Consider the following 20,058-nt stretch of genomic DNA (forward strand, 5'->3'; position numbering starts at 1 on the left):
CTCGAACTACGTAATATATACAACTCCTCACAATAAGCCTGTGTTACAAGTATTATTATAATCATCCCCATTTTACAGATGAGAAAACTGAGGCAGGCTGGGTGCAGTGGCTCATGCCTGTAATCCCATCACTTTGGGAGGCCAAGGCCAGCAGATCACTTGAGCCCAGGAGTTCACGACCACCCTGGGCAACATGGAGAAACCCTGTCTCTACAAAAAATGCAAAAATTAGCCAGGCATGGTAGCACATGCCTGCGGCCCCAGATACTCAGAAGGCTGAAGTGGGAGGATCACTTCAGCCTGGGGAGGTCAAGGGGGCAGTGAGCCAAGATCATGCCACTGCACTCCAGCCTGGGCGACAGTGAGACCCTGTTTCAAAACAAAACAAAAGAAAATAAAACAAACACTGAAGAGATGATAGCAACATGCCCAAGGTTTGATGGAGCAGGCATGTGAATCCAGCAGTCTGGGTTAGGAGTCTGTGCTCTTAAACTCTCTGCTATGCTACACTGAGTGAATGGCTCTCTCTAGAGTTCAACCTGTGATTCTGTGTAGTGAAGAATCGTCATTTACATTGCCTGCTTCTGACACCTCAGCACCCTGGACAGCTTTCTTCTCTAGCTGCTCCTCTGACGCTCGGGTGGGCACAGCGACTGGTAGGGCCTGATCTTCTGGGCTCGAGTCCCCATCTGGCAATACACCCAGCAGAGCTAGAGCTTTAAGGCCTATGTGGGAAGCAAATCAGAGAATGGTTAGAAGTTTTATAATGAGAGTTCTTTTCAGCAAGTGCCATAAGTTACTTTGCCATTATACAGAAATAGATAAATGAGTTCTCCACAAACCAAATCCTAGAGGACTCAACATGAACATCCCTTGCTGTCTAAATCTACTCATCTCCTCATCTCAGATGGTGAGAGGCTGAATAGCAAGGGATACCTGCACTTTATTAACAATAGAAGATAAAATATATAACAGGATTGTCTATTTAGAAAATAATCAACATTATACTTTTATAGTAGCCCCACACAATCAGACTGCTCAATTCTCACTGGCAAACGGGTACGGGAATTGCTCTAAGGTGCTGGCGTTACCCATGTGCTATCTCATACAGGCCTGGTTCCCTAATGTTGACTAGAATGGGGATGCCATTATCTGAAGGAACTTAGATGTCTCCAAGGTTTAACTTTCAAGTTGTTTTCTTCCCACCACTCCTTAGTCAAGTCAGATTCATGTCGATATATTGCTAAACTATTTTACTCGTAAACAGCTCTCATCTAGAATACACTTGTGTGGAAGGAGATTCACACTCCAGGTTAAGAAGTCTGGATTCTTTCAGCAAGGTTTGGTAGATTCAAATACTAGACTGCATCCACAGATATAAAGAGTTTTAATTATTATTTAAAATTAGTTTGAGGTATTAATTAATATTAGTTTCAGAGAAAATAAATGTTGAACTTCAATGCCAACATTTCTCTAAAATCCATCGGGGAACTTAAAAATTAAGTTCCACACCAGGGTAAGCCCCTTTTGTGGAAAACTGGATGTTGCCACCTGTAAACTAAGCTTAGTATTTTACATTTGCCAAGGCTTTTTTTCACCAGGAACTGAGGGCTGGTTTTGGTTTCTGTGCATTGGGAAGTCACCTTTTCCCTGATGAGCCTTCATCAGACAGTCCCCGACGAGCTGCATGCACTGGCTCCGCAGGGTGGTGGCACTGCTACGGGTCTGGGGGTCCAGCTTCTCCCCATCCACATCCTCTGCACTGGCCAGGTGGGCGCTATAGAGAGCCAGGGCAGCAAAGAGCAGCCAGGAGTAGTTATGGATATATGGCTGGATGAGCCTCTGCCGGTCACTGATCCGAATGGTTACCATTGGGTGGGCCGTGATGCTGTGGGTAGGCAAATGGCTGCAAAGGCAAGACACATTTAAAGCTTACAACCCTCCAAAAGCTTATGTGGCTCCAAACAGTAGCACAGGGCCTTAGGAGAGCATGTGGTCGCAACTGGGCATTAGTCTCCTCTAGGATGCGGTTACTGAAAATGTAAAGAAAGGTGTGGGCCCTCTCCCCAGAAAAATGAAGAAACACAAACACAGAACATGCCTTTCAGGGTTTCACAATCCCCAGAGGTTGTCTGTGGAAATTGGACTAAGGAAGAATTGCTTATTGTGATTTTGGAAGGTGTGTTAATAGCATTTTGGTAATGTGAATAAAACCCATAATTTTTAAAGGGGGGTATAAAGTATGGAGGAAGGAAATAATTTAAGACCTAGAATTTGCTTTATTTATGTATTTATTTATTTGAGATGGAGTCTCACTCTGTCGCCCAGGCTGGAGTGCAGTGGTGCAGTCTCAGCTCACCGCAACCTCCGCCTCCCAGGTTCAAGCGATTCTCATGCCTTAGCCTCCCAAGTAGCTGGGATTACAGGCACCCGCCACCACACCCAGCTAATTTTTGTATTTTTAGTAGAGACGGGGTTTCTCCATGTTGGGCAGGCTGATCTTGAACTCCTGACCACAGGAGTTCGCCTCGGCCTCTCAAAGTGCTGGGATTACAGGCGTGAGCCACCGAGCCCAGTCCTGGAATTGGCTTTAAAATACTTTAACATAGAAAAAAAAAAAAAAGGAATAAACTAAGCACACATTACAAAACCTTTCTAACTGCTGAACCTGGGTAATGGGTACATGAAGGTTCACTGTGTTAGTCTCTTTACTTTTGGTTATGTTTAAATTTTTAAATTAAAAAAAACCTTTTTTTATAAAAAGAAAGAAGTCCCTTTTCAAGTGAAGGAATATGTAAAGAAAAGGCTTTGTGGCGACGGTCATTTGAGACATACCCATAGGAATATTTCTTCGCTGCATAGCATCCATAGCAAAGATCAAAGTCATCGCAAACATTGCAATTCATCCTCCGGCCTATGATCAAACCCTGGCAGTGGTCACAGGTAAACTCCATGTTGACCATTTCATGGTCGTCTCCGTGGCCCTCAGGCTTCACCCCACCTGGGGAGAAACACAGCAGTGTGAGGGGATGAGGCAGAGGGCTCCTAGATGGGCTAGTTTCCAAACCCAAACCAATCCCAGCACCAGGGCCGTTCCCAAGCGACTGCTCAGGGATACAGGGCCCACAGACAGGCATTCTCTGGAGACAGGGTGCTCTGCCTGGGTGGCTCCAGGCATATGAATGAGATTCTTGGCACAGAATTTCTCGGCAATGGTACAGTGAGATCAAATATATTATCAGGACTGCTGTTTGGTGGAAACAAGTCCACATGTTAATTTGTGAGCTGTCTCCTATGACCCCTCCACTAACAAAGAGTAAGCCTCTGTTGACGTATTCCTGTTAACAAGCACTAAGGACTGATCAGGATATTTGCTCTTCCTTTTTCACTCCAGAATCACAGATGAAAACAGACTTCCAAAATAAAAAAATAAAAATAAAAAAATTTAAAAAGGGCCAGGCGTTGTGGCTCATGCCTGTAATCCCAGCACTTTGGGAGGCCGAGGCAGGCAGATCGCTTGAGTCTAAGAGTTCAAGACCAGCCTGGGCAATATGGTGAAACCTCGTCTCTATTGAAAATACAAAAATTAGCCACGTGTGGTGGTAGGCACCTGTACTCCCAGCTACTTGGGAGGCTGAAGCAGGAAAATCACTTTAACCCAGGAGGCAGAAGTTGCAGTGAGCTGAGATGGCGCCACTGCACTCTAGCCTGAGTGACAGAGTGAGACTTTGTCTCGGGGAGTGGGGAACCAGACCCAGACCCAGTGAGTGAGAGAGAATAACAGTCAGGAAAGAGATGGGCTGCACTGGTCTCCTCACTCTAAGGCCCTTGGGCCCTTCTCACTCTAAGCTCTGTCATGGACCCTGCAGAATGCTCCTCGCGCCTGGCCCACTTCTGTTCATTCTCACTGCCATGAACCCAGTCCAGGCTCCCATGCCTGTGTGAATACTGTGACTGATTTCCTAAAGGAGACTCTTAACACCGACAGAACCACCTTCCTCTAGCATAGCTCTCATCATGTTATTAATAATACCTACTTCAAAAACCTTCCCTGTTGTGTCTAGACTATTCAAACTCCTTAGCCTAGTATCTTGGGGTCCCACAATCGGGGGCCCCACCTGTCTTAATCCATCACTTAGTTGGGCAAACATTTCAGCATGTCCATCTAAAGTCACTACAGACACTCCTCTGTCCCAGGGTTTGCTATGCCCTTGATGGTGATACCGTCCCCCAACGTTTCCTACACAGCATCCAGTTCTAACTTTCTTCAAAAACCAATTCTCATTCCACCTCCTTCACAAGCCTTCCCTGCAGCAATGCTACTACTGCTTCTAAACTTTTCCAGAAACAATCTGTACCCTCATTTATAACTCAGCACACACATTCTTGTACTGGAACAGACATTCTGTGGATCTGTCCAGTCCTCCTGCTGGACTGTAGATGGTTCCAGGGCAAGGGCTGTCTTTTACCACTGGGCCATGCACAAAAAGGCCAGTCAGGTGTGCACTACTGTGCATCTGTTTTACCTCAGCACCTACAAGTCAAGTGTATGAGAGGATTTCTGAAGCTTGCTTGTGTATGTGTGGGTGTGTATTTTGCTACATGTAAACACTGCATGATTCAGAAGCAAACATTATTTCCTGAAAACTCCACTGAACATACATACACTGGTCCCGAGTGTTTATTAAGTGGCTACACCCAGCATGATAGAAGAAGGAAGCACGACAGATATTAGGGCTGTGGAGCTTTTCATTTAGTTGAGGAGATAAGGCTCATGTTCGCCAAGAAGTCAGAGAAAATACCACTGGGCAGTACTTTGATTTAGTACACCGAGAGTTTTTAAAAATGACAAGATCATAGAAATCAGAAGTGATATTGCCTTTGGATATGGCGTACCCAGTTCATGAAATTTACCTAGGAAGCAAGTTTTGCAGAGATCCATGTCGCTGCACTGCAGACAGCGGTATCGATGCCAGGGGGCAATCTCATCACACCCATCACAAGAGATGTCCACATTTAACAGGTCACAGTAGCGAGCAATAAACATGTGCATCTGTAAGGCCAAACAAATACAATTAACTGATAGATTTTCTAAGGTGGCCACAATTCACTAATCAATTCCTCCATTCAATAGGTACTGAAGATGTTCCAGGCACTGTACTAGGTGCTAGGATTTGATGAGGAATAAGCTCCTCAGTGTCTAGTTGGGAATTCCATCAAGGAGGTGATGACCATTATGACCAGTGTTTTCACAGGAAAATGCAGGAGGCTTAGAGGACAGAAGACTATGGCTACCAATGGGTATTCGGAAGGTCAAAGAAGGTTTTCCAAAGGAGATAATTCCTCAGCTGAGACCCAAAGGACAAACAGGTACCAGATGGGTCGGGGTAAGGGAGGTGGGCATGTCAGATAGGAATAGCAAATTTGACAGACAGCAAAAAGGGGATGAGAGAAAGGTTTATGAAATTGGCATGACTCAGTGTGTCGAATACAGTACAGAGGGGAATAGTCAGATGAAGAGAGAAAGGTTAAACCACAAAGGGCCTTGAATATCAGTCTTAGGAGTTACAGATTGTTTTTAGAGAGAAGAGTAATGTGATCGGACTGGAGTGCTCTTCTGGAAGTTGAGGAAAGAATGGATCCAAGGGGCAAGCCTGGACTCAGGGAGACTGACCATGACCAAAGTGTTAAAGGAGTCCCATGGCACATTATAAGGGCTGGGACTGAGTAGTAAGCGGGATGGTGAAAGGTACGTAGATTTGAGGTGTTGAGGCAGAAGTGGGAAACCTTGGTGACCGACTGGATATGGGGATCAGTAAAAGGGAGGAGAGTTTCTGGCTTGGGTACATGGTTGGACGATGGTAGTGTTCACAGATACAGGAAACACTGCAAAAGGAGTACTGGCCCTGGCACTTACAGGCAAACTTTCTGCAGGGATAGTCTGGGTACTGTTTAATGAGCAAACAAATTGCTTTACTGGAAAGTACTTGGACTACAGTATTGTTTCTCTTTAGGGCCTGGAAATGAGGGATCTAAATCAGTAAGTCATACAGGAGACCAGAGCAAATATGCCAAGTCACCTTAAAACTACAGAACTCCCAAAAGGTATTAACATATGAGAGAGAAAAAGCCACAAAGGCCCACTTGGCAAGCTCCATCCAAGCACCACAGTGGTGCTATGTGAACAAAGTGGTTGGCACATAGTAGGCACTCGATACTTAGAAAATGAATGAATCTGAGGCAGCAGATGCTTGGCACATGTGGTAGCGATGGATTTAACACCTGACGAGGAGATGGACACAGTGGGCTATCTGAGCCTGAGTCTTTGCACATCTGAATCATGCCGCTCTGATGCCCTCTCTATATATACGGCTGCTCCCATGCTCACCAGGCAGTCTTCTGATGGAAACGTGGCTTCCCACGCTGCTTGTCTACAGGAAGAGAATGTGCTGCTCCAAGGACACTAGAGCCCAGGCCCTCCAGCAATTCTATTTCTCACTGTAAATTAGTAAATTGGCACCTCATATTGTACATCAGCTTTAAGAGCCAATTTTCCAATGAGTCTAGTTCTATGGCAGGGAGCCACTCTGAGTAGTCAAATCAGAATTTACAGCCCCTCAGGTTAAAGGTTAAACACCAGACTCTAGGGCAGCAGTCCCCCTTTTTGGCACCAGGGACCAATTTCGTAGAAGACAATTTCTGCACAGGACCGGGTGGGGGATGGTTTCGGGATGAAACTGTTCCACCTCAGATCATCAGTCATTAGACTCTCATTAGGAGCGCACAAACTAGATCCCTCGCGCACAAACTAGATCCCTCGCATGCGCCGTTTATTGTGGGCTCATGCTCCCGTGAAAATCCAATGCCGCAGCTGATCTGACAGGAGGCGGAGCTCAGCCTCCCTCACTTGCCCGCTGCTCACAGCCTGTATTCAGTTGCATTCAGCGGTTGGGGACCCCTTCGCTAGGGTATTGAATGCCACCTGCAGCCCTCTCAGGGAAGAGCCTGCCAGAACCGCCCCCAGGCAAACTCTCCTCTCCAAACTCCTAGCAGATCACTTCAGAGTACTCTAGTTGAGAGGTCTTACTTTCCTCTGCTTCTCTGGATCTTCCTGGGCTATTTTTTCATACCAGGCCTCAAACATGCCATCCTGACACTCATCCATCCATTCTGAATTCTGCTTGGCATCAGCAAGCTCATCTTCTTCACTCCATTGGCTGAAAGGACATAAAAAGAGAAAAGCATGCCTCTCCCAATCACCAAGGAAAGTACTGGTTAGCAGACTCTGTGTCTATAGGTCTATTATATTGGGCATTTTTCAGCTTCTGAGAGGGAAAGGTCAACTGCTTTTCAAAGCCCCAGGATTTGTCAAATATTTGGTAGATATATGCCAAGAAAGAAGGAGAAGCCCTTTCCAGAGTAGACTATAAGGGATGAGAAATTAAGAGTATGAAAGGTTGTACCACATGGCATAATTCCACTGGACAATCATTTATGGTGAACCTACTATGTGCCAGGCACTAGGGCCAAATAAAGTTATTATTATTATTATTTTTTAGTCTGATTTAGACACGCTCAGCATATCCTGGTGGAATCAGTATGAGAAGGGAATCAGGAGACACTGTGACTTCAGCTCTACCACCAGCTGCTGTGAGACCTTGACACATGACTCAGCCCTGGTCCTCAGTCTCCTCATTTCAGACGAGATCAGGTGCTGTGAGACCTTGACACATGACTCAGCCCTGGTCCTCAGTCTCCCCATTTCAGACGAGATCAGGTGCATTCAGGGTGGTATGGCCATAGTTTCCTCATTTCAAATAAAGTGCTTCAGGTAGATAATCCTATAAGTTCCTTTTGGATGCAAAATTGTAAATTTCCATAATTTCAGTTTACAGCTTGTTTTAACAATTAGAACTTTAAACAGAAAAAGATTTGCTTAAGAGCAAATACAAAATATTTACCAAGCTATAAATACACATTCATTCATTCATGCATTCCAAGAAAATGGTTTTACGCCTATACTCATACTTAAGCTTTGCGCGAGGTGCCGCGAGGGCTTGCTGTAAAGGGCGTGCTTCCTCCCCTCAGGACTGTGGCAGGGAGGCAAGGTGAGAAACTGCGAGCAGGCCCACAGCCAAGATCCACAAGCTGATGCCCCCCAGTGCTGCCCCCGGTCTCTGCCAGCGGAGCTCCAACAGCGAGGCAACGGCTGAGGTTCGTGAACTAAAGAGGCAGCTTTAATTCTGTCCCCTTTTCCCTTGGAACAGCTCTCCTGAGAGAGTGGAGACTGTCCTGGTGTTGACTCATTCACTTCCTCCCACTTCTCTCCTCTTAGAGCATTCCCTCTCCCCTTCTCCTCTACTTTCTTTTCTACACATGAATGGCCACAAATAGGGAAGTGGATTTGAGTACAGTGGAGAGATACAGGCCAAATCGGAGGAAAAAAACCCTTCATACACGATTTTTTTCTAACTAAGGTCCTTATAATGTGCAAGAAGTTAGAGCGGCTAACATAACACATACATGTAACAAAAATTATGGAAAAGGATTTCCCAATTCAGCAAGCTATACTAAGATCACCAAAATGCAGAGGATTCTCGGCCTCAGAGCTCACGAGATCACCACCACCAATGTACATAGCTCTACCATATGCCAGACGCGGTTCTAAACACTGAAATATATAACTTAGGTACTCGTCACAACAAGCCTCGGAGGCAGCACCATTGTTATCTCCAGCTCTGAAGATGAGGAAACTGAGGCACAGAGGGATTATACGACTTGCACAAGGCCACTCGGCTAGGATGTGACAAAGCCAAGATATGACACAGACAGTCTAGCTCCGGAGTCTGTGCTCTTAACGCCCCCACTATGTTCCTTGCATTTCATAACCTACATTAGGAACTGCAGCGCACAGGACCGTGCTCTTACCTGATCACACTGTCATGGACACTTATATTTTCCTGTGACATTTTCATGAGGAGATCTGGTAACTGAATATCAACAAAGAAGGCGAGATCACTGGGTTCCCAGCCCATATCCAAAAGATGAAGCAGGGCTGTCTGAACACAAGATAAGGCAGGGAGCAAGGACCTAAAGGGGCCGTGAAAGTGACCATTAGCAGAGCTGTTTATTACCAACAGAGGCAACAGAAGCAATTCAAGTAGGTGACCTGGTTTGCAATTGAAAGCAGAAAGGAACTTCACATTGCTGGTTTGGGTTCCTTTCAAATTCCTCATACTCCACACAAACATTCTTCAAAGCTTACACAAAATAACTCTGAAAGGTGTAAAGTAAGGTTTCCACCCTGCCAGGACCACCATAGGGGTATCTTATGGTAAAGAACTGAGAAGTAAAAATCACCTTCTGATAAACTGCAAAATCAGGGCCAGCTCCAAATTAGCCAAGGTTATGCAGTTTAGATTTACAGAAGAATCATTTGATTTAAGGCTTATGTCTAAACCATTTACTAAGAGGACTGGGAAATGGCTTTATACTCCAGTTTTCAAACTGCACATAATACATAATATACTGGCTGGTCGTGGTGGCTCATGACTGTAATTCCAGCACTTTGGGAGGCCGAGGCAGGCAGACTGCTTGAGCCCAGGAGCTCAAGGCCAGCCTGAGCAACATGGCAAAATCCCGTTTCTACAAAACATAAAGAAAATTAGCCAGGCATGGTGGCATGCGCCTGTAGTCCCAACTACTCAGGAAGCTGAGGTGAGTGGATCAATTGAGCCTGGGAGGTCCAGGCTGCAGTGAGCCGCGACTGAGTCACTGCACTCTAGCCTGGGTGACAGCATGAGGCCCTGTCTCAAAACAAACAAAAAAACTCCTAATATACCAAAACAGAAAATAATAGGCTATAAATTCTTAGAAAAACCCAGACTCATCCCCTTAAAAAGAAAATATACACACCAGACAGAAAAAGGACTGGGAGAAAATATACGAATAAGTTAACATTAGTGATTAGCTCTCTAGGTGGTAACATCAGAGGTTATTTTTATTTTATTCTTTGTGCTTTTTGGTATTTTTGACAGTGAACATATATTTCTTTTATAATCAGAAAAAAATACATTTTTTTTCTCTAGAAATGATAAAATTATCCAGTACCTGTCACTTAGGCTACTAAATCCTTTAACTGCTTTGACCAAAAACAGAACAAGTTGATAGTAAGTGTCTCGAATTTCTTTGTGTAGATCAGCACCACAGCCTTCCAGGTGTCCAAAATAACTAGAAACAGAGGAAATCACTGATTCACTTAATTGCCAGAACATCTTTTTCTTAATAATAATCATGATTTCTTACATGAAAAAGAGCAAGTGGCAGTCAGTTGAACAAAGCGGCACAGGAACTTAAGTAAATACAAATATAATACCTATAGAAGGTAACGCACAAAACAGTAAGTGAATCCCTTTGACTGGCTCAAGAGAGTTACCCAGCAGCATGGAGATGAGATTATTTATCTTCTTTGTGAATATAAACCCATCCCTGCCACCACTACTTGGGTGCCAGATACTGTTAAGTATTTTTCACAAATTACCTCATTTGATTGTCTCCACACAATCATGCTCCCCCTCTGTCTCCCTTCATTGATGACTTTGGCACCAACCTCACTGTCTTTTCTACCATGATCCTGGCCATCTTGGTGACTTCAGCATCCATGAAAATGATGTCTCCATTCCTTTTTCCCTCAGTTCTCTGCCATCTGCATCTCCAATCATCTTCTCTTCCACGCCCTTAGCCATCCTAGTTTGACGGTCATTTCCCAGACCTTGTTATCGTGTGATGACATCATCTCTGATACACTGATGGCAGAGCACCCTATTCTGACCCCAGCTCTCCTGCTCACCCAGGTAGGACTCCAACAGCAGCCTTTTCTTCAATACCAGCGGGCGTCAGCCCAGGACGCCGCCTCATGTTCACCATCTGCTACTCCCGCCATGCTTTCTCTCTGCTCCCTTCTCAGCTTAGATTCCATGGCCCATAACCATACCTTAGCAAACACTAACTCCCGTGTCCCTTCCTTCCTCCATGTACTTGCCTGAGAAATCTTATACCTCTATCAAAACAGCTGAATGTCGTGGAGGAAACACCACACAAGCAAGCTGACTAGTATAACTTTAAATTTGCAACCATAATGATCAAATAAGCCCTCAAAATTGTCAGACAATTCAGTAGACTGGCTTTCTCAATTTTCATTACTATCAAACCTTCCCATAGGCCAGGCATGGTGGCTCACACCTGTAATCCCATCACTTAGGGAGGCCGAGCCAGGTGGATCGAGGTCAGGAGTTCGAGACCAGCCTGGACAACATGGGGAAACCCAGTTTCTAGTAAAAATACAAAAATTAGCCAGGCGTGGTGGCACACACTTAGGAGGCCAAGGCAGGAGGATCACTTGAACCTGGGAGACGGAGGCCGCAGTGAGCCGAGATCGTGCCACGGCACTCCAGCCTGGGCGACACAGCGAGACTCTTGTCTCAAGACAAAAAAACAAAAAACAACAACAACAACAAACAAACAAAAAAAAACCCAACCCCCCACCCCCACCAAAAAACCCCTTCTTGCTTCTCCTGATGCCACCACTATCTCCTTCTCATCCTTCCATTCTCTCTAATGACTATCCTTGTATTTTATTTTTTAAAAGAGAAACTTAGGTATCTTGAGAAAGAAAAGTAACAATCACATAGGAATTCCCTTACCTTTGCACCACCAAATATCTACCAGCCAACTTGTGGACACTGTGTGTCCTATTTCCCCGCTACTACAGATACAGCCTCCCTGGTTCAATCAAAGGCCAATCTCTCAACTTATACAACTGCTACTGCAAATTATTCCCTCTCTTCCTGTACCAAGCTTCCTTATCACTGATTCATTTCCACCAACACACAGAAGTACTCTTACATCTCTTTGAAACCCTCAGTTGACCTCACATCGCCCTCCAAAAACTTCCCCGTTTCTCTGCTCCCTTTGAGGCCAAATTTCTTAAACTAAATGTCTGTAGTCGCTCCATTTTATCACCCTCATTCTCGCTGGCCTTTTGGCCAATGGCTCCAGTAAGACTGCTGCCAAATCCAGTGTGTTTTTATCTCTTTCGAATTCTCACATTAGTATTTGACACAATTGATCATTCTTATGTTTTGTTTTTTTTTTTTTCCAGGGAAGGGCATTCACCTGACATTCTTATCTTTTGAGATCCATTCTTCTCCTGACTTCTGCGACAACAGCATCCCCTGGTTTTTGATCTACCTGACTGGCCACTGCTTCTTGATCTCCTTAGCTGACACTCCTTTCTCTGCTTGACTTCTAAGTAAAGAAGCGCCCCTATGGCTCGGTCCCAGGCCCCTTCTTGTCCATCTCTGCACTCTTTCTAGGAGGTCTTATGGCTCTAAATGTCATCTACATGCCAACTGCATCCAAATTCTATCCCTAGTCCTGACTTCTTTCCGTAACTTTAGTTAGATGCTGACCTGTTTTCTCAATAGCTTTACTTGGTATCTTTACAAAAAAAGATTTCCAGCTTCACATGGCCAAAACAAAACTTTTCATTTTCACCCCAATCTGTTTCTTCCATACTCTTTCCCTCAGTAAAACGCATCACTATCCACCAGCTGCTCACTCCCAAATCCTAGGAGTTTCCCACGATTCCTTTCCTTCATTTACCCTCTCCATCTTATCCATCCATAAATCCTGACAATTCTACCTCTAAAATACATTCTGAATCTCATCCTTTCCTCCCCATCTCCAGTACTATTCTCTGGGTCAAACCACCATCATTTCTTGCCTGGACTACTGCCACAGACTCCTAACTGCTTTTCTTATTTCCACCCCTTTTCACACAGTAGCCAGGGGCACCTTTTATAAATAGAAAACAAAGTGTGATCCTCCTGGGCTTAAAAATCTCCAGTGGTTTCCCAACTACAACTTGGTATAAAATTGAAATACTTTATAGTGATGAGGGTCCTGCCTTTCTGACCTTATCCCATCCCATTTTCCCTGTCACTCAGCCACACTGGTTTTCTCTCTGTTCCTTGGACTAACTCCCCCTTCTTGAGCCTTTGCACTGTTCCTTCTGCCTTCAAGGCTGTTCTCTCTGATCTTAGCTGGTCATTCACCTCTTGGCTTTCATCTCCTCAGCCTGCCTTCCCTGACCATCCAAATTAGGTCACTGTATTAATCACCACATAACAGTATCACTATCTGGTATTTTTTCATTTATTTGTTTTTTACTGTCTCTCTCTCCTCAATATAATACAAAATCTGCCTTGTCTACTGCTGCATAACACCCAGAAGACATTCTAGCACACTAGACACTCTAAAGGTATTTACTGAGTTAATCTTAAGAACCACCTTTTGAGGTACTCAGATTAATATCATTTCTGTAAGCCTTATATTTAGCTCACAGCTTCCAGGAGCCAAATGATGCATGAGTATATGAGGAATGCAATTCTCACCATCTGGAAAGTAAAGCTGATCAACTCATCAGGAGGAATAAACATGTTCCCAGCAGTTACATATTAAAAGGATATAACCCATCTTTCCTTGGAACAAGAGAATGAATTAACCAAAAATGTACATTTGTATCCTACAGAGAAATGATGCCGCTATTAATCAGAGAAGACAATCAGGATTTATTTACAATGATCTTTGCTGTTTTCCTTGTGGACCTGTCCTTTGTACTTACTTGGTAAAATCTTTCTGGCAGGTCAGAAGCTCCAACAGGAAAAGTATGAAAGGTGGATGGAAGCAGTGGGGCTGCCCAAGGGATTCTGCACAGTACTGAGTTATCTTCAGGACTTCCAGGATGCTCTGGGCCTGGGCTTTCCTCAGGGAAAGAACCTTCACAACACTGGAGACACAATGCAAGTCAGGAACACCCAGAAAACTCTTGAGCTGGGGCAGAAGGAAAATATCCCCCCCAAAACCCTGATGCCATATATCAAAGAGGAAATACTATTGTGAGGTATTGGAAACACCACGTAGGAGGAGTACCAATACCTCTTTACTATTTTTAAGTCATCACTCGGCAGCACTACAAATCAGTTCATGCCAACTGTCCAGAAGTCCAACAACCCATTATTTAACTTAATGAATTAAAAAGGAACATTGATATTTTCACTTTCCATAGAGACAAAGCCTTAATTCTTAGGACAGGAAATTCCTCACTAACTTAAACATGCAATACTTCCACAGATGTAGGCCTATGAACAAATAATTTTGTTGGAAAACATCAAATCCTGGCTGGGTGTGGTGGCTCATGCCTGTAACCCTCTGATGCAGAAAGATTCCTTGAGCCCAGGCATTCGAGACCAGCCTGGGTAACACAGGGTGGCCATGTTTCTAGAAAATGCCAAATCCAAATTTCTCCCTGGGTTAAAATAAGACAATTTTATAAGGGGCAGCTACTCAAAAAATGCTTCCTTTTAAAATTCTAATGGTACATTCTTGAGATATACTTTATAAACAGTATAATATATAAATGTTACATGAAAAAAAATCTTTTTTTTTGTTTTTGAGACAGTCTTGCTCTATCACCCAGGCTGGAGTTAAGTGGCATAATCTTGACTTACTGTAGCCTCAACCTACCTGGCTCAAGTGATCCCCCTGCCTCAGCCTCCCAGGTAGCTGGGACTACGGGCAGGTGCCACCAAACTCAGATAATTTTTTTTTTTTTTTGAGACAGAGTCTTGTTCTGTCGCCCAGGTTGGAGTACAGTGGTGTGATCTCTGCTCACTGCAACCTCCGCCTTCCAACTTCAAGCAATTCTCCTGCCTCAGCTTCCCGAGTAGCTAGGATTAGAGGCATCCACCACTACGCCCAGCTAATTTTTGTATTTTTAGTAGAGACGGGGTTTCACCATGTTGGCCAGGCAGGTCTCGAACTCCTGACCTCAGGTGATCCGCCTGCCTCAGCCTCCCAAATTGCTGGGATTACAGGTGTGAGCCACTGCGCCCAGCCTCAGCTAATTAAAAAAAAAAAAATTTTTGTAGATGGGGGTGGGGTTCTCACTATGGTGCCCAGGTTGGTCTTGAACTCCTGACCCCAAGTGATCCTCCCACTTTGGCCTCCCAAACTGCTGAGATTATAGGCATGAATCACCGTGCCCACCCAAAAATTACTTCTTTAAAGAAAAAAAAAAATCAAAACTTTTCTTGAATATTCTAAAACAAGTCTTGATCTATCCTAAATATTATTTGTTTGTTTTTAACATGAACTTCAAGCCTCTGACTAGACTGGGTACCTACGGCTTAAAAAGAGAAAGCGACAGGAAGGTAACAACTGGCTCACCTCCTGTGTGAGAGCGACTGATCCTTAATGAAGTCCATGACATCCTTCAGCACAGGGTATTTCTCTTTCACTGTGGGCACCAGTCTGGCCTCCTCCATGGATCGAAAGGAGAGCAGCCGGAGTCGCCCTCGGGTGAAGGGAGGCCGGCGGGTGGGTGTGGAAGGTGACAAGGGCTCTTCAGCTGTGGCAGGGGACACGTCTGCAGCAGGAAGGCCACTGCTGGACGGTAGCTTTGGCTGGGTGTCCAGGCCAGGACTCCGGTCTCCTGTGGCAGGGGGTGCTGCTTCAGTGGGAGATACTGAGGCTTGGAAATGCTCTTCCACCACAGAGCTTGTCCTCTGACGCTTGTCGAGTGGCTGGAGATGATTGGTTTCATCGGCAGTCTCCAACTTTTCGCAGCTTTCTTTTGAACTTATACCCGTGGGCAGAAATTTCAGTAATAGAAGACTCTTCTCAATACACTCTTTTGCTAGATGCAAACAAGAATCATAATTGAAAAAAAAAAAAAAAAGTTAAAATTATGGGGGAGGGGGGAGGGGAGAGGGATAGCATTAGGAGATGTACCTAATGTAAATGACGAGTTAATGGGTGCAGCACACCAACATGGCACATGTATACATATGTAACAAACCGGCACGTTGTGCACATGTACCCTAGAATTTAAAGTAAAAAAAAAAAAAAAAAGTTTAAATTTATTGCCTACTTCTGTAAAGGAAATAAGTTAAACGTCACAATTGAGGGCAAGAGACAGCTTCATGAATAAAGCGATATAGGCCTGGTGTGGTGGCTCACGCCTGTAATCCCAGCACTTTGGGAGGCCAAGGCGGGAGGATCACTTGGGGTGATACCTCAGCTTGGGTAACATAGTGAAACCCCATCTCTATAAAAAAACAATAAATTAACCAGACATTATAGGCACACGCCTATAATCTTATCTACTTGGGAGGCTGAGGCCGAAGAGTTGCTTGAGTCTGAGAAGTTGAAGCTGCAGTGAGCCGAGATCATGCCACTGCATTCCGGCTTGGGTGACAGAGTGAGACACTGTCTCCAAAAAAAAAAACAAACAAAAAAACCAAAAAACGAAAAAGTGATACACATATTTACTGACAGAACAGAAGAACAGAATCAAATTTTATCTCATTATAGAAATCAAAATCTCGCCAGTACTATCAGCACGCTTTTTAGAAAAAGTTTCATTGTAGATGTTTTCAAACATGTATATAGAGAAAACACCATAAGAACCCTTCCATGTACCTGTCACTCAGCTTCCTTCATTATTAACTCACGGCCAATCTTATTTCACCCCCACCAACTCCCCAATCCCCGGATTATTTCCACACACATTCCAGCACCACACTATTTTATCTGTAAAAACTTTTAGCATATTTCTCTTAAAAATATATGAGTTTTAAAAAATAACCATAATATTTAAAAAATAATAGTAATTCTTTAATTTCACTGAATATTCAGTGTGAGCACACTTTAAAATCATAACAAGGCCAGGTGCAGTGGCTCATGCCTATAATCCCAGCGCTTTGGGAGGCAGAGGTGGGAGGATCACTTGAGGCCAGGAATTTGAGACCAGCCTGGGCAACACAGTGAGACCCCATCTCTTAAAAAAAAAAAAAAGTTTTTAATTGCTTAACAAGGGCGATACGAAGGGGAAAAAACAATTTGCCAGGTATTGTGGCACCTGCTTGATGTCCCAGCTACCTGGTAGGCTAAGGCGGGAAGACTGCTCGAGCGCAGGAGTGGGAGGCTGCAGTGAGCTATATGACTGCACCACTGCACTCCAGCCTGGGAGACAGAACAAGACCCCATCTCAAAAAAGAAAAAGATGTAGCTCAAAAAGCACCTGATGCCTTCTAAGAGAAGTGATTAGAAACATGTTCCATTTGGAGCAGGTCAATAAAACATTACTCCTCTTTGGGATTTTCTCTATTTATGATACATCCTTGGATACTATTATTTAGCACCTGTATTACTTTCCCTAGGTCAACACAGCCTCAATTAAGATAATCTAGAAGGTGAGTAATTAGTTTTCCAGGCTCTAAAACGAAAACAGAAGGCTCAGGGACAACAGCTGGTGTTAGCACACTCACCCAGGCTCTCAGGGTTCGCCTCAGTAGCTTCTGAACTATGTTTTTCTTCTGCTTCATTCCCCAGGCTCATCAGGGACTTCTGCTTCATCTCTAACTAGGGGAGAATTTGAGCCACATCATTATGCTGTCCAGGCAGGGAAGCAAGGACAGCCACAGCAAACTACTTCAAAAGCACACAGCACTGAGACCACAGAGTACTTTACAGCTGTATCATTTAGAGGGGTTTGTAATACCCACAACCTTATTACTTAAAAATTTCTAGAACACTGGTGCTGCAGGGGGCTTTTTCTAAAGCCTATCTAGTACTGATAAAGAAGAAGCTGAGATCTAGAGAAATGAAGAGTCTTACTAGGGTCATAAACCCAGTCTGCTGCAGATTGAACCAAAATTTCATCCTATTCTACTCTGAATAAGGGGACATCTCTATGTGATGCTGAGACCTAAAACTGACCATGGTTACCCAGTGTCTAAAGCGATGCTGTTCCTCCAACTCTATGGAGTTCCATGAAGGGATGTAAAGAGGGCTCAACTAAATTCTGTTTCCTCTATTTTCAACTGTCCAGACTATAATTTCAAGGGTTCTAAATTATTTTATATCTATTCATGTCACTAAACTTTAGCTTAACAAAAATCCTAAAGCTATATTCTTGAGAACAATTCATCTTAATTCCATGATATCACGGTAGAAAACCTAAAATATAGCAAAATCACATGCAAAGGAAAATCTTACCATCCATATTCGAATCCCATCTGCCAAGGAATAAACCTGGGCAAACTCTTCACTCAGGGCTATTTTGCCTCCACTGTTGACTGGGGAAAGAAGCAGAGATGGAGATTACATTTAGGTAACTCAATTCACTACTGCAACATTAAGCACAAAAGACACAACTCACTACTGCAACATTAAGCACAAAAAATCTAAATCTGCTGAAGTACAGAAAAAATCCTCCTGACAATCACACATTGGGGATGGTAAGAGAGACTCAGGGAAAAAATATTCAATTAAGCCACAAATACCTGTGTGGGTTCCTGTGTTATTTCAAACTAACTTTTTTCAAACTAATAATTTCTAAAATGGAAATAATTTTAAAAGTGAGTAAAATATTAAAAGATATAAAAAATACTAAAAGTAAAAATTTTAAAATATTAACAGTGAGTAAAAAAGTAATTATTGATAGGGAAGAAAGTTCACGGTATATTAAGTAAAAAAGCAGGTTATGAAACAGTATAAACAAAATGATCTTATTTAAAGAGAGTTTATATATTTAAAACATGGAAGCCAAGCGCAGCAGCTCATGCTTATAATCCCAGCACTTTTTATTTTTATTATTCTTATTGTTTAAATTTTTTTAAGAGATAGGGTCTTACTCTATCACCCAGGCTGGAGTGCAGTGGCACCATCATAGCTCACTGCAGCCTCAAACTCCAATCCCACTGCTTTGGGAGACCAAAGGTAGATTGCTTGAGGCCAGGAGTTTGAGACCAACCCAGGCAACATAGCAAGACTCTGTCTCTACAAAAAATAAAAAATTGTCCAGGCACGCCGGCATGCACCTGTAGTCCTAGCTACTAGGGAGGCTGAGGTAGGAAGATCACTTGAGACAAGGAATTCAAGGTTACCGTGAGTTACAACTGTGCCCTTGCACTCTAGCCTAGGCAACAGAGCAAGACTCTGTCTCTAAAAATAAAAAAAAAAAGTGTATGGATCCATGTATATATATACAAATATACATACATATGAATATACCTACATAAAAGTCCAGGTAAATAGAAAAACGTTCATAAAGGTTCTAAGTGGTGAGACTGTAGTTGATAATTATTTTAAGCTTTTCTATACTTAGGTTTCTACATAAACAGGTTTTGTTTATAATTAGAAAAATAACAATTTCTTTTTTTTTTTTTTGAGACAGAATTTTGCTCATTTCCCAGACTAGAGTGCAATGGCGCGAATTTGGGTCACTGCAACCTCTGCCTCCCGGGTTCAAGCAATCCAAGCAATTCTCCTGTCTCAGCCTCCCGAGTAGCTGGAATTACAGGCACCTGCCACCATGCCTGGCAAATTTTTGTATTTTTAGTAGTGACGGGGTTTCATCATATTGGCCAGGCTGGTCTCAAACTCCTGACCTCTGGTGATCCGCCTGCCTTGGCCTCCCAAAGTGCTGGGATTACAGGCGTAAGCCACTGCACCCAGCCTAAAAAAAAAAATTTTTAAGAAAGATCTATGAGGCTTGCCCCTTCTCTTCAGCTAAAACCCAAAAGATAATATACTAGAACAGCGTGAAGCTCTCTTTTGCATCTATGTTACAATGCAGTAAGTATTTCCTGAAGCCCTGGAATATGCCAGGGCTATACCAGACACTGGGAATACTATGCTGAAAAAAACAAAGTTCCTGCCCTCAAGCAGCTTATATTCAAGTTGAAAAACTCCTCCCCACCCTTTCTAACCCCAAAGAGTGACTAATTTTTAGACAAAGATGAGCAAATTTGCTAGACAAAGACCATTCTCAAAGTAGTTCGGTCTTAACTCAGAAATAATCCTTAGACATATAATATCTATATCAATATCTATATCATAAAGGCAGAGACAGAAAGAACTAAGACAAGCCTGGCCTCCTTCAAATCAACAATGGCAGGCATTCTAGAAACAACCTGCACACAGCAAGACATT

At 43.5% G+C, this 20,058-nt stretch overlaps 1 protein-coding gene across 1 annotated transcript in view; it reads right to left on the reverse strand.

Annotated features, from left to right (window-relative positions):
* Positions 1 to 20,058, reverse strand: part of ZZEF1 (zinc finger ZZ-type and EF-hand domain containing 1) — a 137,912-nt gene that overhangs the window by 44,518 nt on the left and 73,336 nt on the right. Inside the window, exons 27-37 of the mRNA XM_024235183.3 lie at positions 18,121 to 18,200; positions 17,391 to 17,484; positions 15,289 to 15,757; positions 13,685 to 13,849; positions 10,111 to 10,230; positions 8,929 to 9,090; positions 7,088 to 7,217; positions 4,915 to 5,053; positions 2,836 to 3,001; positions 1,644 to 1,906; positions 574 to 725 (exon numbers count right to left, since the gene is read on the reverse strand). Coding sequence (XP_024090951.3) covers positions 574 to 725; positions 1,644 to 1,906; positions 2,836 to 3,001; positions 4,915 to 5,053; positions 7,088 to 7,217; positions 8,929 to 9,090; positions 10,111 to 10,230; positions 13,685 to 13,849; positions 15,289 to 15,757; positions 17,391 to 17,484; positions 18,121 to 18,200 — 1,940 coding nt within the window. The remainder of the gene's footprint in view (positions 1 to 573; positions 726 to 1,643; positions 1,907 to 2,835; positions 3,002 to 4,914; positions 5,054 to 7,087; positions 7,218 to 8,928; positions 9,091 to 10,110; positions 10,231 to 13,684; positions 13,850 to 15,288; positions 15,758 to 17,390; positions 17,485 to 18,120; positions 18,201 to 20,058) is intronic.

The sequence above is a fragment of the Pongo abelii genome, chromosome 19, assembly GCF_028885655.2.
Source record: "Pongo abelii isolate AG06213 chromosome 19, NHGRI_mPonAbe1-v2.0_pri, whole genome shotgun sequence".
Taxonomy (NCBI): Eukaryota; Metazoa; Chordata; class Mammalia; order Primates; family Hominidae; genus Pongo; species Pongo abelii.